The sequence below is a fragment of the Bufo bufo genome, chromosome 7 (genome assembly GCF_905171765.1).
Source record: "Bufo bufo chromosome 7, aBufBuf1.1, whole genome shotgun sequence".
In the NCBI taxonomy this organism is placed as follows: Eukaryota; Metazoa; Chordata; class Amphibia; order Anura; family Bufonidae; genus Bufo; species Bufo bufo.
Window position 1 is genome coordinate 232,529,880 of NC_053395.1, and position 25,616 is coordinate 232,555,495.

At 48.9% G+C, this 25,616-nt stretch overlaps 1 protein-coding gene across 10 annotated transcripts in view; it reads right to left on the reverse strand.

The window, feature by feature from the left end:
• The window catches only part of MYLK (myosin light chain kinase), a 156,897-nt gene that overhangs the window by 108,112 nt on the left and 23,169 nt on the right, over positions 1 to 25,616 (reverse strand). For all 10 annotated transcript variants that reach the window (XR_005780541.1, XR_005780540.1, XR_005780538.1 and 7 more), the window contains exons 3-6: positions 21,615 to 21,822; positions 21,066 to 21,114; positions 19,173 to 19,338; positions 4,040 to 4,205 (exon numbers count right to left, since the gene is read on the reverse strand). Coding sequence is in view for 5 of the 10 variants with exons in the window: in XM_040440698.1 (XP_040296632.1) it covers positions 4,040 to 4,205; positions 19,173 to 19,338; positions 21,066 to 21,114; positions 21,615 to 21,822 (589 nt within the window). In the remaining 5 variants the exon portion in view is untranslated. The remainder of the gene's footprint in view (positions 1 to 4,039; positions 4,206 to 19,172; positions 19,339 to 21,065; positions 21,115 to 21,614; positions 21,823 to 25,616) is intronic.

A 25,616-nucleotide genomic window follows, 5' to 3' on the forward strand; every position in this document is an offset into this window, starting at 1 on the left:
TGATCTGTGCAGGAAGGGGGGGGGGCTGTGACCACCACTTACTGACCTCTATGGGGGAATATTGGGGGCATGCTCTGTGATCTGTGCAGGAAGGGGGGGGGGGATAGCTGTGACCACCACTTACTGACCTCTATGGGGGAATATTGGGGGCATGCTCTGTGATCTGTGCAGGAAGGGGGGGGGGTAGCTGTGACCACCACTTACTGACCTCTATGGGGGAATATTGGGGGCATGCTCTGTGATCTGTGCAGGAAGGGGGGGGGGATAGCTGTGACCACCACTTACTGACCTCTATGGGGGAATATTGGGGGCATGCTCTGTGATCTGTGCAGGAAGGGGGGGGATAGCTGTGACCACCACTTACTGACCTCTATGGAAGAATATTGGGGGCATGCTCTGTGATCTGTGCAGGAAGGGGGGGGATAGCTGTGACCACCACTTACTGATCTCTATGGGAGAATATTGGGGGCATGCTCTGTGATCTGTGCAGGAAGGGGGGGGGGGGGCTGTGACCACCACTTACTGACCTCTATGGGAGAATATTGGGGGCATGCTCTGTGATCTGTGCAGGAAGGGGGGGGGGGGAGCTGTGACCACCACTTACTGACCTCTATGGGGGAATATTGGGGGCATGCTCTGTGATCTGTGCAGGAAGGGGGGGATAGCTGTGACCACCACTTACTGACCTCTATGGGGGAATATTGGGGGCATGCTCTGTGATCTGTGCAGGAAGGGGGGGGCTGTGACCACCACTTACTGACCTCTATGGGGGAATATTGGGGGCATGCTCTGTGATCTGTGCAGGAAGGGGGGGGATAGCTGTGACCACCACTTACTGATCTCTATGGGAGAATATTGGGGGCATGCTCTGTGATCAGTGCAGGAAGGGGGGGGGGGATAGCTGTGACCACCACTTACTGACCTCTATGGGAGAATATTGGGGGCATGCTCTGTGATCTGTGCAGGAAGGGAGGGGGGGGGGGATAGCGGTGACCACCACTTACTGATCTCTATGGGGGAATATTGGGGGCATGCTCTGTGATCTGTGCAGGAAGGGAGGGGGGGGGGGGGGGGGATACTTGTGACCACCACTTACTGACCTCTATGGGAGAATATTGGGGGCATGCTCTGTGATCTGTGCAGGAAGGGGGGGGGGGGGATAGCTGTGACCACCACTTACTGACCTCTATGGGGGAATATTGGGGGCATGCTCTGATCTGTGCAGGAAGGGGGGGGGGGGGGGGATAGCGGTGACCACCACTTACTGACCTCTATGGGGGAATATTGGGGGCATGCTCTGTGATCTGTGCAGGAAGGGGGAGGATAGCTGTGACCACCACTTACTGACCTCTATGGGGGAATATTGGGGGCATGCTCTGTGATCTGTGCAGGAAGGGGGGGGCTGTGACCACCACTTACTGACCTCTATGGGGGAATATTGGGGGCATGCTCTGTGATCTGTGCAGGAAGGGGGGGGGAGCTGTGACCACCACTTACTGACCTCTATGGGGGAATATTGGGGGCATGCTCTGTGATCTGTGCAGGAAGGGGGGGGGATAGCTGTGACCACCACTTACTGATCTCTATGGGAGAATATTGGGGGCATGCTCTGTGATCTGTGCAGGAAGGGGGGGGGGATAGCTGTGACCACCACTTACTGACCTCTATGGGAGAATATTGGGGGCATGCTCTGTGATCTGTGCAGGAAGGGAGGGGGGGGGGGGGGATAGCGGTGACCACCACTTACTGATCTCTATGGGGGAATATTGGGGGCATGCTCTGTGATCTGTGCAGGAAGGGAGGGGGGGGGGGAGGGATAGCTGTGACCACCACTTACTGACCTCTATGGGAGAATATTGGGGGCATGCTCTGTGATCTGTGCAGGAAGGGGGGGGGAGCTGTGACCACCACTTACTGACCTCTATGGGGGAATATTGGGGGCATGCTCTGTGATCTGTGCAGGAAGGGGGGGGATAGCTGTGACCACCACTTACTGACCTCTATGGGGGAATATTGGGGGCATGCTCTGTGATCTGTGCAGGAAGGGGGGGGGGATAGCTGTGACCACCACTTACTGACCTCTATGGGGGAATATTGGGGGCATGCTCTGTGATCTGTGCAGGAAGGGGGGGGGGATAGCTGTGACCACCACTTACTGACCTCTATGGGGGAATATTGGGGGCATGCTCTGTGATCTGTGCAGGAAGGGGGAGGATAGCTGTGACCACCACTTACTGACCTCTATGGGGGAATATTGGGGGCATGCTCTGTGATCTGTGCAGGAAGGGGGGGGGGGGATAGCTGTGACCACCACTTACTGACCTCTATGGGGGAATATTGGGGGCATGCTCTGTGATCTGTGCAGGAAGGGGGGGGGATAGCTGTGACCACCACTTACTGACCTCTATGGGGGAATATTGGGGGCATGCTCTGTGATCTGTGCAGGAAGGGGGGGGGGGATAGCGGTGACCACCACTTACTGACCTCTATGGGGGAATATTGGGGGCATGCTCTGTGATCTGTGCAGGAAGGGGGGGGGGGGGCTGTGACCACCACTTACTGACCTCTATGGGAGAATATTGGGGGCATGCTCTGTGATCTGTGCAGGAAGGGGGGGGGGGGGATAGCTGTGACCACCACTTACTGACCTCTATGGGGGAATATTGGGGGCATGCTCTGTGATCTGTGCAGGAAGGGGGGGGGGATAGCTGTGACCACCACTTACTGACCTCTATGGGGGAATATTGGGGGCATGCTCTGTGATCTGTGCAGGAAGGGGGGGAGGATAGCTGTGACCACCACTTACTGACCTCTATGGGAGAATATTGGGGGCATGCTCTGTGATCTGTGCAGGAAGGGGGGGGGGCATAGCTGTGACCACCACTTACTGACCTCTATGGGAGAATATTGGGGGCATGCTCTGTGATCTGTGCAGGAAGGGGGGGGGGGGCTGTGACCACCACTTACTGACCTCTATGGGAGAATATTGGGGGCATGCTCTGTGATCTGTGCAGGAAGGGGGGGGGGGATAGCTGTGACCACCACTTACTGACCCTCTATGGGGGAATATTGGGGGCATGCTCTGTGATCTGTGCAGGAAGGGGGGGGGGCATAGCTGTGACCACCACTTACTGACCTCTATGGGGGAATATTGGGGGCATGCTCTGTGATCTGTGCAGGAAGGGGGGGGGGGGGCATAGCTGTGACCACCACTTACTGACCTCTATGGGAGAATATTGGGGGCATGCTCTGTGATCTGTGTAGGGTAGAAGAGAGCTGTGATCATTACCTACAGACTTCAATGGGTGAGCATTGTGAGCACGCTCTGTGACATGTGCGGGGGAGGAGGCGTTAGCAGTGACATTACCTATTGGTGAATGCTTTATATATAGGTGTCATTGTAATCCTGCCTGTGATGATAATGGGATGACTGCTGAGAAGTGATCTCTACAGAACAGGTTGTCTCTGCAGGATTCCATATATACCTGGAGCTGTGGATTATTAGGATTCATCACCAAACATTCACAGGATCAATGGACCGTTCCCTGTAAAGGGGCGAGTGACGTCGGCTTCATGGAGACCATGGAACAGAACGCTCCGATATTTCATCTGGCTCCACAAAGCAGCACGCCTGTGGAGACATCCCAGGGTAAGGCCCGCAGACCGAGCCCCGCCCCAACCATGGCGGTACTTATATACAAGAGGGAGCGTCGGGCTGGGACATTTTATACAACGTTCTGACCCTGAGATGTAATAATCCCCTTCATGTGGTCACAACCGCAAAATCATCAATCAACCGTACAGAGGAAGGGAAACACGAATCCATCACATAACGCAACGCGCCTAGACGGTCATCACGGTCCTGAAACTGGCACGCCTGTCTGCTGGCCTGACCTAGTCCTACTCCCACAGCGGAAGGCTTGGTACAATGTATCAGTGCAGGAAATCCAGGCCAGGAGAGAAATGGCGCTGATACATTGTAACAACCCATCAGCTGACAGGTCAGGTTACAGAACTCCAGCTCCATCCTGCTATTTACCTTGAACCACCAGTTCCGCAGACACCGCGCTGCTCCCGCATCTGTTAACCACAGAACAGGTATAAATCCCGGCATCCGTGTTACACGCTCCGTGAATCTCCAGGAAGTAAACCCCGGACTTGTCATACATGTAATATCGCCCTCCGCTCTGCAGCTGAACATCGTCCTGCACATCAACAAAGCAAAAGTGTCAAAATAAAAAAAATGCAGTCATTTTAACTGTATGGATGTGATGATACGCTCTACTCACACCCAGAGCTGCAGGCACAATTCTGCAGATACAGATCTTATACTTATAAGTCACATCCAAAGCTGCAGTGGCAATTTCACAGATACATCCTGTCCTCAAGCTAATTCTGCTGCTACATTGTGTTTTATACTCCAATTACATCCAAAGCTACACTGGCAATTCTGATGCTAGCCGTAAAGTAACCCCTAAGCTGCAAAGCTTTCTTTAGGGTGCAGCTGCGTCTCTCCGACAGCAAATCAGAAGTGTCTGTGCTATAAAGATGGAGATCCAGGGAGCCTGGAGGTGTGACTACAGCTCTGGATGTGTGCCAGACTTGACAAGACATCAGGGGTGCACCGTCAATGAGGTGAGCTGAGGCCACTGCCTCAGGTGGCACGACCTAGGGACAAGTGGGTGGGTGGGGGGGGGCGGGCAGGAGAGTGACCACTTGCACTGTGAAAGCGCTCATGTCTCCATATGCAACTGTATCACCATCATCAGGACAGCAATACAGTTGTCTGCTTCTGTGGGGCACAGGAGAGAGGTCTCCCTGCCATCCCGCTGACCCCGGGCAGCACACAGCTCAGGACAAAGGCCAGAAGGGGCCCGTGTCCTGCACCGCCTCTCTGACAGCGCATGGAGGTAAGGATTGGGCCACAATGGGGTGTCGTTATTATAACTGTGAGGGGGCACTATGAGGGCAATGTTTCCACTGGGGGCACTACAAAAGGACATTTTTGTACTGCTACACATAAGGGGGCATTTTTTTGTACTGGCACACATTATAGGGGGGCATTATAGGGACACTGGCTCTACTGGGGGCAATAGAGGAGGGGATTTTTTATATTGGCAGACATTATAATAAGGTATTTTTGTAGACACACAGTGCACCTTGAATATGACGATCCCCCCGGGCACCTCCATCACTGCACCTGACGATCCCCCCGGGCACCTCCATCACTGCACCTGACGATCCCCCCCGGGCACCTCCATCACTGCACCTGACGATCCCCCCCGGGCACCTCCATCACTGCACCTGACGATCCCCCGGGCACCTCCATTACTGCACCTGACGATCCCCCCCGGGCACCTCCATCACTGCACCTGACGATCCCCCCCGGGCACCTCCATCACTGCACCTGACGATCCTCCCGGGCACCTCCATCACTGCACCTGACGATCCCCCCGGGCACCTCCATCAGGTTTTGAAGGTGTATATATGTTCTCACATTGGTGTATTATCAGATTGCTTGAAAAAGGCTCCGTGTAGTCGAAACGTCGCAGGCTTCTTGGTGAACAAAGGCTACTTTCACACTTGCGTTAGGAGCGGATTCGTCTGGTGTCTGCACAGACGGATCCGCTCCTATAATGCAAACGCTTGCATCCGTTCAGAACAGATCCGTTTGCATAACCATGAACAAAAAAAAAAAAAATTTTTTTTTTTTGTTCATGATAATGCAAACGGATCCGTTTTGACTTTACATTGAAAGTCAATGGGAGACGGATCCGTTTGAAGATTGAGCCATATTGTGTCAACTTCAAACGGATCCGTCCCCATTGACTTACATTGTAAGTCTGGACGGATCCGTTTGCCTCCGCACGGCCAGGCGGACACCCGAACGCTGCAAGCAGCATTCAGGTGTCCGCCTGCTGAGCGGAGCGGAGGACAAACGGATCCGTCCAGACTGATGCATTCTGAGCGGAGCGGAGGCTGAACGCTGCCAGACTGATGCATTCTGAGCGGATCCGCGTCCACTCAGAATGCATTAGGGCAGTACGGATCCGTTCGGGGCCGCTTGTGAGAGCCTTCAAACGGAACTCACAAGCGGAGCCCTGAATGCAAGTGTAAAAGTAGCCAAAGCTGTATTTTCACTGAAGACGCTGCAGTGTCCTCTCCCCATTACTCATTGGGCCGGCACCTTCATGTTATGGACTTTCTTACTGGTGCTGTTGAATGCTTGGATTTAATTGCCATTAAAGGGGGCGCCATCTGTGTGGTCCTAGTATTGTCAGGGGGGGGATCATCGGTTTCTGCAGCATAGTATTAGGGTGGCAGGATGGGGTGTTGACAAGGTGGGAGGATGATGGAAAAGTATGTGTCAACTCTGCAGAGAGACGAGACGGCTGAAAGAAGTCATCATGGCGGTCTGAAGGAGAAGATGAGGGAAGAAGACATCTACATCAGAGGAGACGTCACTGGATGTAAGAGGAATGAGCGTTGTGTGACACTGTAGGTTCTGTAGCGCTGAATGACAACAGTAGGGCTGGAGGGAAGGGGTTAGGGTGAGAATTTGGCTTCAGGCAGCTAAACCGTTAGGTGCACCCCCGCCACAAGTCCATGATAAGAAGATGCCAAGGAGCCTGTCCGGGGCGGCCGCTCAGACACTGCCTGTGACTGGAGTATAAGAGCATTAGAAGGTAAGTGAAACCATTTGGAAAGATTTGGGCGGTTTGCACCCTGCATGGGTGGAAGTATCTGCCCCCGGTATCACTGGCGCCAATTGACTCCCCCTTTGGGGTTCAGGGCTAGAGTGGGAGAAGAAGCTGAACGCGGGGTCTGAGGAGGGGTCTGGTATTGGGGACATCTCTCCAGAGAACGGCCACCTCTGCTCCTCAGCTGCTGCCAGGCATTGAGCAGGGGGTCTGGTGTCTGCTGCTCCGCCACCGAGACCCCGATCCAGGAAACTGCCGATAAACAGCGCTAATGGGGGGCAGTCTGGAAGTGGAGGGGGGCACATACTTCTGGCCATGCAATCTAGATGTAAACTGTGAGACAACATAGAACCCGGGGCGCGTGACAGTGAGGAAGGAGCCTCGGAGGAGACCTGGAAAGAGCTGCATCTTTAAGACATCGTCCGCTCCGATCCAAAGAAAACCTCCGTCCTGACAGCGGATTGAGCGCGGAAAGAAGAAGGAGACGTCAGCCGCAAAAGGAAGGGGGGAGGGGGTCCCTGAATAATGTTCTGTGACGTATAGAAGAGACCCGGGACATCAGATCCATACCGTGCGTTATATACTGTATAATGTATCATCACATCCATACCGTGTGTTATATACTGTATAATGTGCCGTCACATCCACACCGTGCGTTATATACTGTATAATGTGCCGTCACATCCATACCGTGCGTTATATACTGTATAATGTATCGTCACATCCACACCGTGCGTTATATACTGTATAATGTATCATCACATCCATACCGTGCGTTATATACTGTATAATGTATCATCACATCCATACCGTGCGTTATATACTGTATAATGTATCGTCAGATCCATACCGTGCGTTATATACTGTATAATGTAGCGTCACATCCACACCGTGCGTTATATACTGTATAATGTGCCGTCACATCCATACCGTGCGTTATATACTGTATAATGTACTGTCACATCCACACCGTGCGTTATATACTGTATAATGTATCATCACATCCATACCGTGCGTTATATACTGTATAATGTATCATCACATCCATACCGTGCGTTATATACTGTATAATGTGCCGTCACATCCATACCGTGCGTTATATACTGTATAATGTGCCGTCACATCCATACCATGCGTTATATACTGTATAATGTACCGTCACATCCATACCATGCCTTATATACTGTATAATGTACCGTCACATCCATACTGTGCGTTATATACTGTATAATGTACCGTCACATCCATACCGTGCGTTATATACTGTATAATGTATCATCACATCCATACCGTGCGTTATATACTGTATAATGTGCCATCACATCCATACCGTGCGTTATATACTGTATAATGTATCATCACATCCATACCGTGCGTTATATACTGTATAATGTGCCATCACATCCACACCGTGCGTTATATACTGTATAATGTGCCGTCAGATCCATACCGTGCGTTATATACTGTATAATGTACCGTCACATCCATACCGTACGTTATATACTGTATAATGTATCATCACATCCACACCGTGTGTTATATACTGTATAATGTACCGTCACATCCACACCGTGCGTTATATACTGTATAATGTACCGTCACATCCACACCGTGCGTTATATACTGTATAATGTACCATCACATCCATACCGTGCGTTATATACTGTATAATGTACCGTCACATCCACACCGTGCGTTATATACTGTATAATGTACCGTCACATCCACACCGTGCGTTATATACTGTATAATGTACCGTCACATCCACACCGTGCGTTATATACTGTATAATGTACCGTCACATCCATACCGTGCGTTATATACTGTATAATGTACCGTCAGATCCATACCGTGCGTTATATACTGTATAATGTATCAGATCCATACCGTGCGTTATATACTGTATAATGTATCAGATCCATACCGTGCGTTATATACTGTATAATGTATCAGATCCATACCGTGCGTTATATACTGTATAATGTACCATCACATCCATACCGTGCGTTATATACTGTATAATGTACCGTCAGATCCATACCGTGCGTTATATACTGTATAATGTACCGTCACATCCACACCGTGCGTTATATACTGTATAATGTACCGTCACATCCATACCGTGCGTTATATACTGTATAATGTACCGTCAGATCCATACCGTGCGTTATATACTGTATAATGTATCAGATCCATACCGTGCGTTATATACTGTATAATGTACCGTCACATCCATACCGTGCGTTATATACTGTATAATGTATCAGATCCATACCGTGCGTTATATACTGTATAATGTACCGTCAATAGCAGGCTGCGACAGGGACAAGCCTCCCTCAGCATCGCGGCATCAGAAGTGACGTGAGTGCCGGGGAGCAAGGTAAGTACAACCTGTGTGAGGGCCCCGGCACCTGAGTGGGCATTATAGAGGTTGGAAAACCCCTTTAAGGGGTAGATGTCTAAAAGCTTGCTGACTGCTTCCAATGACAAAGAATAGTCGGTGCTCCAGCAAAAAATAGAAACAAACAGGAGCCATTGGCTTCTAAACTGAAAAATTTAGGAGCCAAATTAAATTTTTAGTCATCAAATTGAAAATATATATAATTATAATAAAAAAAAAAAAAAAAAGGACTTGGAGAAGATGAGACGCAGGTCCCGGCGGTGGCCCGCTCTACATGTAGGAGACTACAGCACCACATCCAGGGACTTCTCCTGTCCTGTAGACCTTCTCTTCTCCTCCGTCTGACCCCGACCGCCATGACTAAGTCTTCAGCCACATCTCGTCTCTACAGAGTTGGTTACACAGACACGTCATCCTGCTGCCACCCCCAATACTGTGCCCGTGGTGCTCCCCAATGCCCCAGGTATTATACTGCTGGGAAAAAAGTGACCCCAGTAGAAATAATGTCCCTATAGTGTCTACGGCAATTATAAATGCCACCTAGAGTACCCCAGTAATAATAATAAGACCTTAGATTAATCCCCCCCACACACTGCCCCCATACAGTCATTTCCCCACACATAGTAATTACTCCCCCACAGTAGAAATATGCTCCACAGTAGTAATTTCCCCCCATACTGTCCTCTAGTGCCCCCCTTATGGCCAGTAATGTCCCCCCAGGGCCCCCCTTATGGCCAGTAATGTCCCCCCAGGGCCCACCTTATGGCCAGTAATGTCCCCCCAGGGCCCCCCTTATAGCCAGTAATGTCCCCCCAGGGCCCCCCTTATAGCCAGTAATGTCCCCCCAGGGCCCACCTTATGGCCAGTAATGTCCCCCCAGGGCCCCCCTTATGGCTAGTAATGTCCCCCCAGGGCCCCCCTTATGGCCAGTAATGTCCCCCCAGGGCCCCCCTTATGGCCAGTAATGTCCCCCCAGGGCCCCCCTTATGGCCAGTAATGTCCCCCCAGGGCCCCCCTTATGGCCAGTAATGTCCCCCCAGGGCCCCCCTTATGGCCAGTAATGTCCCCCCAGGGCCCCCCTTATGGCCAGTAATGTCCCCCCAGGGCCCACATTATGGCCAGTAATGTCCCCCCCAGGGCCCCCCTTATGGCTAGTAATGTCCCCCCAGGGCCCCCTTATGGCCAGTAATGTCCCCCCAGGGCCCCCCTTATGGCCAGTAATGTCCCCCCAGGGCCCACATTATGGCCAGTAATGTCCCCCCAGGGCCCCCCTTATGGCTAGTAATGTCCCCCCAGGGCCCCCCTTATGGCCAGTAATAAATATAAAATGTTATACTCACCTGTGTCCTTTCGCTGGCGCTCACTAGCTGCTGGTACGGCCGGGAATAGTGCGACGTAGAAGCGCACACCTCACTGCTGTGCGTCCCAGCATAGGCGGGCCTGATGATGTCATCACGCAAGCCTGCGCTGGGATTTCACTACCAAATAGACCAGGGCGGCGGGGCAAGGAATTATTGGCTCCCATGGCCCCCCACAATATTCAGCTACAGCGCGGCAGCCCTGTCGCAAATGGCGACAAGGCTAAAAAGTCGCCATCTGCAAATTTTAAGACGCATTGGCGCTCATTTTGATTGCCATCTGGAGCGCTGATAGTGAGTGCAGCTCTGGAGTATAATACAGGATGTAACTCAGGATCAGTACAGGATAAGTAATATATGTACACAGTGACTGCACCAGCAGAATAGTGAGTGCAGCTCTGGAGTATAATACAGGATGTAACTCAGGATCAGTACAGGATAAGTAATGTATGTACACAGTGACTGCACCAGCAGAATAGTGAGTGCAGCTCTGGAGTATAATACAGGATGTAACTCAGGATCAGTACAGGATAAGTAATGTATGTACACAGTGACTGCACCAGCAGAATAGTGAGTGCAGCTCTGGAGTATAATACAGGATGTAACTCAGGATCAGTACAGGATAAGTAATGTATGTACACAGTGACTGCACCAGCAGAATAGTGAGTGCAGCTCTGGAGTATAATACAGGATGTAACTCAGGATCAGTACAGGATAAGTAATGTATGTACACAGTGACTGCACCAGCAGAATAGTGAGTGCAGCTCTGGAGTATAATACAGGATGTAACTCAGGATCAGTACAGGATAAGTAATGTATGTACACAGTGACTGCACCAGCAGAATAGTGAGTGCAGCTCTGGAGTATAATACAGGATGTAACTCAGGATCAGTACAGGATAAGTAATGTATGTACACAGTGACTGCACCAGCAGAATAGTGAGTGCAGCTCTGGAGTATAATACAGGATGTAACTCAGGATCAGTACAGGATAAGTAATGTATGTACACAGTGACTGCACCAGCAGAATAGTGAGTGCAGCTCTGGAGTATAATACAGGATGTAACTCAGGATCAGTACAGGATAAGTAATGTATGTACACAGTGACTGCACCAGCAGAATAGTGAGTGCAGCTCTGGAGTATAATACAGGATGTAACTCAGGATCAGTACAGGATAAGTAATGTATGTACACAGTGACTGCACCAGCAGAATAGTGAGTGCAGCTCTGGAGTATAATACAGGATGTAACTCAGGATCAGTACAGGATAAGTAATGTATGTACACAGTGACTGCATCAGCAGAATAGTGAGTGCAGCTCTGGAGTATAATACAGGATGTAACTCAGGATCAGTACAGGATAAGTAATGTATGTACACAGTGACTGCACCAGCAGAATAGTGAGTGCAGCTCTGGAGTATAATACAGGATGTAACTCAGGATCAGTACAGGATAAGTAATGTATGTACACAGTGACTGCACCAGCAGAATAGTGAGTGCAGCTCTGGAGTATAATACAGGATGTAACTCAGGATCAGTACAGGATAAGTAATGTATGTACACAGTGACTGCACCAGCAGAATAGTGAGTGCAGCTCTGGAGTATAATACAGGATGTAACTCAGGATCAGTACAGGATAAGTAATGTATGTACACAGTGACTGCACCAGCAGAATAGTGAGTGCAGCTCTGGAGTATAATACAGGATGTAACTCAGGATCAGTACAGGATAAGTAATGTATGTACACAGTGACTGCACCAGCAGAATAGTGAGTGCAGCTCTGGAGTATAATACAGGATGTAACTCAGGATCAGTACAGGATAAGTAATGTATGTACACAGTGACTGCACCAGCAGAATAGTGAGTGCAGCTCTGGAGTATAATACAGGATGTAACTCAGGATCAGTACAGGATAAGTAATGTATGTACACAGTGACTGCACCAGCAGAATAGTGAGTGCAGCTCTGGAGTATAATACAGGATGTAACTCAGGATCAGTACAGGATAAGTAATGTATGTACACAGTGACTGCACCAGCAGAATAGTGAGTGCAGCTCTGGAGTATAATACAGGATGTAACTCAGGATCAGTACAGGATAAGTAATGTATGTACACAGTGACTGCACCAGCAGAATAGTGAGTGCAGCTCTGGAGTATAATACAGGATGTAACTCAGGATCAGTACAGGATAAGTAATGTATGTACACAGTGACTGCACCAGCAGAATAGTTAGTGCAGCTCTGGAGTATAATACAGGATGTAACTCAGGATCAGTACAGGATAAGTAATGTATGTACACAGTGACTGCACCAGCAGAATAGTGAGTGCAGCTCTGGAGTATAATACAGGATGTAACTCAGGATCAGTACAGGATAAGTAATGTATGTACACAGTGACTGCACCAGCAGAATAGTGAGTGCAGCTCTGGGGTATAATACAGGATGTAACTCAGGATCAGTACAGGATAAGTAATGTATGTACACAGTGACTGCACCAGCAGAATAGTGAGTGCAGCTCTGGGGTATAATACAGGATGTAACTCAGGATCAGTACAGGATAAGTAATGTATGTACACAGTGAGTGCACCAGCAGAATAGTGAGTGCAGCTCTGGGGTATAATACAGGATGTAACTCAGGATCAGTACAGGATAAGTAATGTATGTACACAGTGACTGCACCAGCAGAATAGTGAGTGCAGCTCTGGAGTATAATACAGGATGTAACTCAGGATCAGTACAGGATAAGTAATGTATGTACACAGTGACTGCACCAGCAGAATAGTGAGTGCAGCTCTGGAGTATAATACAGGATGTAACTCAGGATCAGTACAGGATAAGTAATGTATGTGCACAGTGACTGCACCAGCAGAATAGTGAGGGCAGCTCTGGAGTATAATGCAGGATGTAACTCAGGATCAGTACAGGATAAATAATGTATGTACGCATTGACTGCACCAGCAGAATAGTGAGTGCTGCTCTGGAGTATAATACAGGATGTAACTGAGGATCAGTACAGGATAAGTAATGTATGTACACAGTGACTGCACCAGCAGAATAGTGAGTGCAGCTCTGGAGTATAATACAGGATGTAACTCAGGATCAGTACAGGATAAGTAATGTATGTACACAGTGACTGCACCAGCAGAATAGGGAGTGCAGCTCTGGAGTATAATACAGGATGTAACTGAGGATCAGTACAGGATAAGTAATGTATGTACATAGTGACTGCACCAGCAGAATAGGGAGTGCAGCTCTGGAGTATAATACAGGATGTAACTCAGGATCAGTACAGGATAAGTAATGTATGTACACAGTGACTGCACCAGCAGAATAGTGAGTGCAGCTCCGGAGTATAATACAGGATGTAACTCAGGATCAGTACAGGATAAGTAATGTATGTACACAGTGACTGCACCAGCAGAATAGTGAGTGCAGCTCCGGAGTATAATACAGGATGTAACTCAGGATCAGTACAGGATAAGTAATGTATGTACACAGTGACTGCACCAGCAGAATAGTGAGTGCAGCTCCGGAGTATAATACAGGATGTAACTCAGGATCAGTACAGGATAAGTAATGTATGTACACAGTGACTGCACCAGCAGAATAGTGAGTGCAGCTCTGGAGTATAATACAGGATGTAACTCAGGATCAGTACAGGATAAGTAATGTATGTGCACAGTGACTGCACCAGCAGAATAGTGAGTGCAGCTCTGGAGTATAATACAGGATGTAACTCAGGATCAGTACAGGATAAGTAATGTATGTACACAGTGACTGCACCAGCAGAATAGTGAGTGCAGCTCTGGAGTATAATACAGGATGTAACTCAGGATCAGTACAGGATAAGTAATGTATGTACACAGTGACTGCACCAGCAGAATAGTGAGTGCAGCTCTGGAGTATAATACAGGATGTAACTCAGGATCAGTACAGGATAAGTAATGTATGTACACAGTGACTGCACCAGCAGAATAGTGAGTGCAGCTCTGGAGTATAATACAGGATGTAACTCAGGATCAGTACAGGATAAGTAATGTATGTACACAGTGACTGCACCAGCAGAATAGTGAGTGCAGCTCTGGAGTATAATACAGGATGTAACTCAGGATCAGTACAGGATAAGTAATGTATGTACACAGTGACTGCACCAGCAGAATAGTGAGTGCAGCTCTGGGGTATAATACAGGATGTAACTCAGGATCAGTACAGGATAAGTAATGTATGTACACAGTGACTGCACCAGCAGAATAGTGAGTGCAGCTCTGGGGTATAATACAGGATGTAACTCAGGATCAGTACAGGATAAGTAATGTATGTACACAGTGACTGCACCAGCAGAATAGTGAGTGCAGCTCTGGAGTATAATACAGGATGTAACTCAGGATCAGTACAGGATAAGTAATGTATGTACACAGTGACTGCACCAGCAGAATAGTGAGTGCAGCTCTGGAGTATAATACAGGATGTAACTCAGGATCAGTACAGGATAAGTAATGTATGTGCACAGTGACTGCACCAGCAGAATAGTGAGTGCAGCTCTGGAGTATAATACAGGATGTAACTCAGGATCAGTACAGGATAAATAATGTATGTACGCATTGACTGCACCAGCAGAATAGTGAGTGCTGCTCTGGAGTATAATACAGGATGTAACTGAGGATCAGTACAGGATAAGTAATGTATGTACACAGTGACTGCACCAGCAGAATAGTGAGTGCAGCTCTGGAGTATAATACAGGATGTAACTCAGGATCAGTACAGGATAAGTAATGTATGTACACAGTGACTGCACCAGCAGAATAGGGAGTGCAGCTCTGGAGTATAATACAGGATGTAACTGAGGATCAGTACAGGATAAGTAATGTATGTACATAGTGACTGCACCAGCAGAATAGGGAGTGCAGCTCTGGAGTATAATACAGGATGTAACTCAGGATCAGTACAGGATAAGTAATGTATGTACACAGTGACTGCACCAGCAGAATAGTGAGTGCAGCTCCGGAGTATAATACAGGATGTAACTCAGGATCAGTACAGGATAAGTAATGTATGTACACAGTGACTGCACCAGCAGAATAGTGAGTGCAGCTCTGGAGTATAATACAGGATGTAACTCAGGATCAGTACAGGATAAGTAATGTATGTACACAGTGACTGCACCAGCAGAATAGTGAGTGCAGCTCTGGAGTATAATACAGGATGTAACTCAGGATCAGTACAGGATAAGTAATGTATGTGCACAGTGACTGCACCAGCAGAATAGGGAGTGCAGCTCTGGAGTATAATACAGGATGTAACTGAGGATCAGTACAGGATAAGTAATGTATGTACACAGTGACTGCACCAGCAGAATAGTGAGTGCAGCTCCGGAGTATAATACAGGATGTAACTCAGGATCAGTACAGGATAAGTAATGTATGTACACAGTGGCCCAGATTCAGGTAGATTTGCCCATTACTTACACCTCATCCGCTCAGCTGAATTTCTCTGCGCTCGAGCAATTTTGCCAAATTGCCACCTGATTCAGGAATCGTTTGTTCATTTAATTTGCTCCTGTTTAAGGCAAAGCTGAGGGCGCAAGGCCGTGCAAGTCAAAGTGGGTGTGCCCCTATGTAAATGAGGAATTTTCGGCTCAGCAGAGGTTTGCTAGCATAATTTCAGGGCAAATCCTGCTCAGCAGCTTGCACTGAGCAAATAAATAGGAGCAGACTTGCGCAGGTTCTTTGCTGAATTTCATCCTGCTTTTTCCTCCCCCCCCTCCTCCCCTCACCCCTCCATCCCCACCCCATGCCTCCTCCGCACCACGGAGATTGAGGAGCCAGAGCCGGGGCACCCTTGGCCCAAAGAAAAAAACTAAAAAATAATTTTATGTCTACATTTTTTTGCTCAACACAATATGATTTTTTTTATTATTTTTCTATATGCTCAGGGTATGAGATTATTTTTTTTTTATATGCTCTGGATTTGGGATTTGGATTTGGGTCGGGCTGCTGATGTCATCCTGCAGGATTGTTACCAACTCAAGGATGACTTCAGGGCTAAAGCGAAACATGCGATACACCTCAGTATCAGGCCTCATGCACACGACCGTTTTTTTTTGCGGTCCGCAAAACGGATTTCCGTTGTTCCGTGATCCGTGACCGTTTTTTCTTCCGTGGGTCTTCCTTGATTTTTGGAGGATCCACGGACATGAAAAGTGAAAAAAAAAACTAAGTCAAGTTTCCATTGAAAATGATAGGAAAAACGGACACGGATCACGGACACGGATCACGGACACGGATCACTATCTTGTGTGCATCCGTGATTTTTCACGGACCCATTGACTTGAATGGGTCCGTGAACCGTTGTCCGTGAAAAAAATAGGACAGGTCCTATTTTTTTCACGGACTGGAAAAACAGATCACGGACGCGGAAGCCAAACGGTGCATTTTCCGATTTTTCCACGGACCCATTGAAAGTCAATGGGTCCGCGAAAAAAAACTGAAAACGGAACAACGGCCGCGGATGTACACAACGGTCGTGTGCATGAGGCCTCAGTCATCTGAAAAAGGTTGTAGCGCCCTCTGTAAATCCTCTCCCGTGCCCTCCTACGAGTCGGCTCAGTCAATAGAATATCAAGAACCATAGCTGCCCCTGGCATGTTGGTGCACAGATGTGAGGTCCCGAAAATGTGGGTGCTCTGCTTGTTCAGATCGTCTGTCTAGGTGCTGCTGAAGTTGCGCGCTCCTTCAGATGACATTTGGCCATCTTTTGCTAACTTGCCCCTGCTTTTAACAGGAGCAAGTTTGCCCAGGGAAAAAAGCTTGCACGCTTCCAGCGCAAGATGCGCATCACACGCGCATGTTTCTGAATCATCGGCAGTACCTAATTTGCATATTCGCTGAGGGAATTCCATGAAGGCGCAACTTACACCCCGCGCAAAATTGCGCAGGAACAGCTAGGCTGCGTGCGCGGGAAAATGGCCGCATTTCAGGCTTAACTGGTTTACAGAATCAGCCGCAAATTTGCATAGGAGCAAATCATTACTTGCGCGGCGCAAATCACACTTGTTCCCGCGCAAGTGCTTCTTGAATCTGGGCCAGTGACTGCACCAGCAGAATAGGGAGTGCAGCTCTGGAGTATAATACAGGATGTAACTCAGGATCAGTACAGGATAAGTAATGTATGTACACAGTGACTCCTCCAGCAGAATAGTGAGTGCAGCTCTGGAGTATAATACAGGATGTAACTCAGGATCAGTACAGGGTAAGTAATGTATGTACACAGTGACTGCACCAGCAGAATAGTGAGTGCAGCTCTGGAGTATAATTCAGGATGTAACTCAGGATCAGTACAGGATAGGTAATGTATGTACACAGTGACTGCACCAGCAGAACAGTGAGTGCAGCTCTGGAGTATAATACAGGATGTAACTCAGGATCAGTACAGGATAAGTAATGTATGTACACAGTGACTGCACCAGCAGAATAGTGAGTGCAGCTCTGGAGTATAATACAGGATGTAACTCAGGATCAGTACAGGATAAGTAATGTATGTACACAGTGACTGCACCAGCAGAATAGTGAGTGCAGCTCTGGGGTATAATACAGGATGTAACTCAGGATCAGTACAGGATAAGTAATGTATGTACACAGTGACTGCACCAGCAGAATAGTGAGTGCAGCTCTGGAGTATAATACAGGATGTAACTCAGGATCAGTACAGGATAAGTAATGTATGTACACAGTGACTGCGCCAGCAGAACAGTGAGTGCAGCTCTGGAGTATAACTCAGCCTCATGCACACGACCGTGGTGTTTTGCGGTCCACAAATCGCGGATCCGCAAAACACGGACAGCCTTCAAAGGGTTTCTATCACTTTGTATCACATAATTAGCTGTCAGACACTAGCGATCCGCTAGTGTCTGCTCTGGCCAACCATCCTACTATAATCGCTTGTGGGGCAGCGGTTTTGCAAAAAAACTAACTTTTATAAATATGCTAATGAGCCTCTAGGTGCTATGTGGGCGTCATTAGCACCTAGAGGCTCCGTCTACCTTCATAAACAGTCGCCGCCCAGCGCGTCCCTCCAGCCCGCCAATCTCCTGCTGAATGCGATCCTCCGTGTGACGCAGCAGACGAATTCTCGCGCATGCGCCGTGCGCGGCTGTATTCGGCCCATTTGAGATGTCTGAGCTGGGAGCAGACATTCAATGCGCATGCGCCGAATACAGCCGCGCACGGCGCATGCGCGAGAATTCGTCCGCTGCGTCACATGGAGGATCGCATTCAGCAGGACATGGGCGGGCTGGAGGGACGCGCTGGAGGAGTAATGTATGTACTCAGTGACTGCACCAGCAGAATAGGGAGTGCAGCTCTGGAGTATAATACAGGATGTAACTCAGGATCAGTACAGGATTAGTAATGTATGTACACAGTGACTCCACCAGCAGAATAGTGAGTGCAGCTCTGGAGTATAATACAGGATGTAACTCAGGATTAGTAATGTATGTACACAGTGACTGCACCAGCAGAATAGGGAGTGCAGCTCTGAAGTATAATACAGGAGGAGTAATGTATGTACTCAGTGACACGCTGTTGGGGGGAGAGTCGCCCTTACTTTCAGAATAACGGGCCACGTTCTGACATCACACACACGGCAGCTCTCCTCTATATACGGAGATCATGGTGTGGGGTCTTCTGCTCAGGGACACACATACCACGGATCACTCACCTTGCCCCACGTGGCAGTGGGCTGTGGTCGCCCAGTTATCTTGAATGAGAATCTTCCGGTCTGACCTTCTTTCACCACAAGGCGAGTCGGTTTAGTAACAAATTTAGGGGGACACTCTCCCCAAATGCTTGGCCGGTTTTCTATCGGAGGAATAGCGAATGGGCTCCTGGAGAGACATGAGGCGAATATATGAGAGGCAATGGGGTTTATACTTCACTCACATCCAGAGCTGCAGTCAGGAATCTGCTGGCTCCTCCCACTTCCATACCTTCACCAGTCAGCACTTATAGAAATATTGTGGGAAGAGAAGTGTTCAGCCAGGCCACGTACAACAGTGTGACACAGAAAACACCTCCCGCAATGCAGTATAGAAGGGTGAATGCAGCTCTGGATGTGACTAGAGTACTATCAGAGCATAAAGTAATAGCAATCAAGCTGGGGAGGCGTCAGCAGTGTTGCCAAAATTATATTAATAGTCAATAGAACTGTGAACGCAGCTCTGGATGTGACTAGAGTAAAAACCATAATGATGTTCCGAAGTGATTTAAAACCAACTCCAGTCCCCATTATTTCCACTGCATGTCCTACTGAACTCATCTACCCGAGGCCCCTGCCCTCATGTGGCCCTATACTGGTCTCTGTACAGCCTGGACCGGCTGTGCCAGGAAGAACAGCCATAGGGTCCACACTGTAAATGGCCATAATGTGATGAGAATAAAACAAACGTTTGTTGGGGGTTTTGATCCCCGTCCTCCATCATTGCTTTCTGGGATTTGGTTACATGAAAAGCTGGGTGACAACTAATATCGCTGCCTTAATACTGGTTGTCACCCAGCTTTCCCAGACTCCTGCCTTAATACTGGTTGTCACCCAGCTTTCCCAGACTCCTGCCTTAATACTGGTTGTCACCCAGCTTTCCCAGACTCCTGCCTTAATACTGGTTGTCACCCAGCTTTCCCAGACTCCTGCCTTAATACTGGTTGTCACCCAGCTTTCCCAGACTCCTGCCTTAATACTGGTTGTCACCCAGCTTTCCCAGACTCCTGCCTTAATACTGGTTGTCACTCAGCTTTCCCAGACTCCTGCCTTAATACTGGTTGTCACTCAGCTTTCCCAGACTCCTGCCTTAATACTGGTTGTCACTCAGCTTTCCCAGACTCCTGCCTTAATACTGGTTGTCACCCAGCTTTCCCAGACTCCTGCCTTAATACTGGTTGTCACCCAGCTTTCCCAGACTCCTGCCTTAATACTGGACGTCACTCAGCTTTCCCAGACTCCTGAGTGGCCCATACAATTAGTTATATTAGGATAAGGGGCTGGATCATGGACATGACAAGGCAGAGGAGTCTGACAACACAAGTGACGACCCCCAGCTGTAATGGTGATCACCCAGCTTTCCCAGACCCCTGAATGGCAAAGGTAGAGGAAAGTAGACCTGTGCCTGGGAAAGCTGGGTGAGAACTCCTGCTGAGGCTATAATGCTAGCGATGTAGGTTGTCACCCAGCTTTCCCAGTAACAGAAGGAGATCTGGGAGTTTGTATACGACATTCCCCATTACAGTCAGCCCTTGCTGCATGCGGGATAGATTGCAAGCTCTTCTGCTCAGCTAATGTCACTGACTGAACGCTTTTCTAAGTGGCTCTGCCAGGAAGGTTTATCTTGGCATCGTTCCAGGAGGAGATTGTATGGGACACATCCCCCCCCCCCCCCCCATGTCTGTGGGATCCCTCTGCCTGCCCCCCAGGATCACAGCGATCACACGGCTGGCACCACGCTCAGCGCTAATGGGGGAGAGGTTTTCATTGGGCGGCAGAAAAAAGGACGACTGCGTCAAGGGAACTATAAAAAAACGAAGCGGTCGGGACCCAGCACCCATCAAGCTGGAGGCTCACCCTGCGCTCCTGCTGCTCGAGGGCAAACTGTACTTCATGGCTGAGCTACCTGCAAGACAGAGATGAAAGCGTGATTAGAGTGCAAGCTCTTGGGACAGGACATCATAACCTCAATTATCTCCTTCTGAGCTTCTATTTCAGGGTGGAAGAGTCTGACACCTGACAGTCCGGGAACCTTGATCATCCGCCATGTGTCAGGAGAATCGAGCTCATGGCGGATGATGAGAGTATTCGGTGTGAGCTCAGAGCCACCTGCTGGACACAGGCTACAACAGAACCCAGGCGCTGGTAAATTCTAGTACACGCTGCTGTCCGCCATCTTTCCTGGCTCGCGGGTTGATCACGTGATCGGGTCGTGTGCGGATTGTCGCAGATTTGTCCTTGTGGTCGGGGTTTGGAGGTTGAACATTTTTCTTGCGTTTCTCATGTTGTCACAATAAGAACATTGTGCATCCAGTGGGTGCTGTAGTTACTGATTGACCTGGGATCGTCTCTCCAGCCCCTCCCCCCAGTCACATCGTATATGGTAAGTCAATGTGGGCGACTTACCCTCCACGGTGAGTTCGATGGTCACTTGTCGCACTCCCTCCTCATTGGATGCTTCACACGTATATTTTCCACCGTCTTCCGCGGTGACGTCTTTTATGGTTAGGCAGAAGGTTCCCCTCGCGCTCTGCTCCACGGTGCGTCGCCCCACGCTCACAACCGGCTGTCCGCTTCTGTACCATGTGACCTGAGGATCTGGACAACCCCTGACCTGAAACCAGGAGGAGACGGATCAGAAATCTGCAGCGCTCAACCTGAGGGGCGTCTCCTCTGCGCTAATACCATAATAACATTATAATACGTGGCTCCTATGGGTGGGTGGGGCTGCATGTGGTCAGCTCCGCCTTCTGCACGTGGTCAGCTCCGCCTTCTGCCCCTACTCAAAGGCTTTATGCAGGGGCTCATGGTGGTTCGTCCAAATGCTCGTTCCTGATCATTGCCCCAAGACCGACATACAGCCGCCATGACACATATAAGGACCGATTCCACAGCACAACCATCACCAAACTGCAGAATAGTGAGTGCAGCTCTGGAGTGTAATACAGGATGTAACAGGATAAGTAATGTATGTACACAGTGACTGCACCAGCAGAATAATGAGTGCAGCTCTGGAGTATAATACAGGATGTAACTGAGGATCAGTACAGGATAAGTAATGTATGTACACAGTGACTGCACCAGCAGAATAGTGAGTGCAGCTCTGGGAGTATAATACAGGATGTAACTCAGGATCAGTACAGGATAAGTAATGTATGTACACAGTGACTTCACCAGCAGAATAGTGAGTGCAGCTCTGGAGTATAATACAGGATGTATCTCGGGATCAGTACAGGATAAGTAATGTATGTACACAGTGACTGCACCAGCAGAATAATGAGTGCAGCTCTGGAGTATAATACAGGATGTAACTCAGGATCAGTACAGGACAAGTAATGTATGTACACAGTGACTGCACCAGCAGAATAGTGAGTGCAGCTCTGGAGTATAATACAGGATGTAACTCAGGATCAGTACAGGATAAGTAATGTATGTACACAGTGACTGCACCAGCAGAATAGTGAGTGCAGCTCTGGAGTATAATACAGGATGTAACTCAGGATCAGTACAGGATAAGTAATGTATGTACACAGTGACTGCACCAGCAGAATAGTGAGTGCAGCTCTGGAGTATAATACAGGATGTAACTCAGGATCAGTACAGGATAAGTAATGTATGTACACAGTGACTGCACCAGCAGAATAGTGAGTGCAGCTCTGGAGTATAATACAGGATGTAACTCAGGATCAGTACAGGATAAGTAATGTATGTACACAGTGACTGCACCAGCAGAATGGTGAGTGCAGCTCTGGAGTATAATACAGGATGTAACTCAGGATCAGTACAGGATAAGTAATGTATGTACACAGTGACTGCACCAGCAGAATAGTGAGTGCAGCTCTGGAGTATAATACAGGATGTAACTCAGGATCAGTACAGGATAAGTAATGTATGTACACAGTGACTCCACCAGTAGAATAGTGAGTGCAGCTCTGGAGTGTAATACAGGATGTTTATGGAGATGATACAGTATTCCCACATTACATTGTTATGATCAGTATCACTTCTATTACATAAATGCAGGATTTTCTCGGTGATGGCCGCGCGGATCCTGGTCTCACCGGGGGACAGTGACCCGTCTGTTTTGTGAGCTAGGAATGGCAGAAGGTATATTTAGGGCAGGGGTCAGCAACCTTTGGCACTCCAAATGCTGTAAAACTACAACTCCCAGCATGCACACTTTCCTCGTCTGCTCTTGTATCTCCCATATAAGTGAATAGAGCATGCTGGGAGTTGTAGTTTCAGAACAGCTGGAGTGCCGGAGGTTGCTGATGGAACCAGCTCCCACTTATCATTTAAATGGACCGTGATACGGGTAGGTTAGACAGGTTCCTCGCTGGCAGTGAAGTCACTGAAGGGTTAATCCTGTGTATGATTCTGGCTGCTGCGTTGGCAGTGCCAGCTTCACCCTCCATTCCGCCCCTATGAAGCTGTACACAACATTGTCTGACTATAACCTGGCTGCAACCAGCGCGGCGGCTTCCTGACCGGCAGGGAGACCATTTCCTCTCCGAGCTATCAGCTTCTCCCAGGAACACAGGACAAGGCGCGGAGGGGGGACGTGCGCGTGATCGCCGCCTGCTCCCTGCTGGGGGAACTCCGCCCCAACACCAAGGACTGCCTGTCACACTGTAACAGAAGACATACCAAAAAACAGTCAGCATGTCTCCTGGCAGGTGCACATTGTGCTTTCATGTGCTGAGGCAACGAATGGCGGAATTATTTCAGCTCTGGGTGGCAGCATTACTTGCACACGGAGTGTGGGTATCATTTGGGTACTGTATGGTAGGATTAATTAAGCACTAAATAATAGTAGTATTTCTGCACTGGTCACTGGGCATAATATGACAGTATTTTTTGAGTTCTGTATGGCAGCATAATTTGGGTTGCAATATTACTCAGGTACAGTATGGCGGTATTAGGGTACTAGTATTTGTGTACCCCATAGCAGTATTATTTGGCCATTTCATTTCTGTGCAGTAAAATGTTGTCACTGTATGGCACCATTACTTATAGAATAGATACAAAGTGTCAAAGCAGCAAGCAGAGGTATATGACGATCAGAACCAGGGAGTATCAGTCCATGAGAGCAGCAAGCAGAGGTATATGACGATCAGAACCAGGGAGTATCAGTCCACGAGAGCAGCAAGCAGAGGTATATGACAATAAGAACCAGGGAGTATCAGTCCACGAGAGCAGCAAGCAGAGGTATATGACAATAAGAACCAGGGAGCATCAGTCAAGGAGAGCAGCAAGCAGAGGTATATGACGATCAGAACCAGGGAGTATCAGTCCACGAGAGCAGCAAGCAGAGGTATATGACGATCAGAACCAGGGAGCATCAGTCCACGAGAGCAGCAAGCAGAGGTATATGACGATCAGAACCAGGGAGCATCAGTCCACGAGAGCAGCAAGCAGAGGTATATGACGATAAGAACCAGGGAGCATCAGTCCACGAGAGCAGCAAGCAGAGGTATATGACGATCAGAACCAGGGAGCATCAGTCCATGAGAGCAGCAAGCAGAGGTATATGACAATAAGAACCAGGGAGTATCAGTCCATGAGAGCAGCAAGCAGAGGTATATGACGATCAGAACCAGGGAGCATCAGTCCACGAGAGCAGCAAGCAGAGGTATATGACAATAAGAACCAGGGAGCATCAGTCAAGGAGAGCAGCAAGCAGAGGTATATGACGATCAGAACCAGGGAGTATCAGTCCACGAGAGCAGCAAGCAGAGGTATATGACAATAAGAACCAGGGAGCATCAGTCCATGAGAGCAGCAAGCAGAGGTATATGACGATCAGAACCAGGGAGCATCAGTCCACGAGAGCAGCAAGCAGAGGTATATGACAATAAGAACCAGGGAGCATCAGTCAAGGAGAGCAGCAAGCAGAGGTATATGACAATAAGAACCAGGGAGCATCAGTCCACGAGAGCAGCAAGCAGAGGTATATGACGATAAGAACCAGGGAGCATCAGTCCACGAGAGCAGCAAGCAGAGGTATATGACAATAAGAACCAGGGAGCATCAGTCCACGAGAGCAGCAAGCAGAGGTATATGACGATAAGAACCAGGGAGCATCAGTCCACGAGACTCCCCAGACGTCTCCCCTTCATGAGCGCTTTATTAGACTGCCATACACTGGAGCATCCAGAGGGGGGCAGCACATGACGACGGGATCCAAGAGGCGAGGTACAGTCGCAGGTCGAAGTAGTGCCTGGGACGCCCACCTGCTTGTGTCCAGGGGGTCTCTGAAGCCTGCTCGCCCTCATCTGCTGCCCCCTTTTGGAGAGATTTCCTCCTGGAAAGATATTTTGCAGTAAATCTTCCGTCTCGCCATTTACACGTCTGCCAGGAAAGCTGTGATACTGCTATAGTGTGTGAACGGTGCGCGGACCGCGCCTG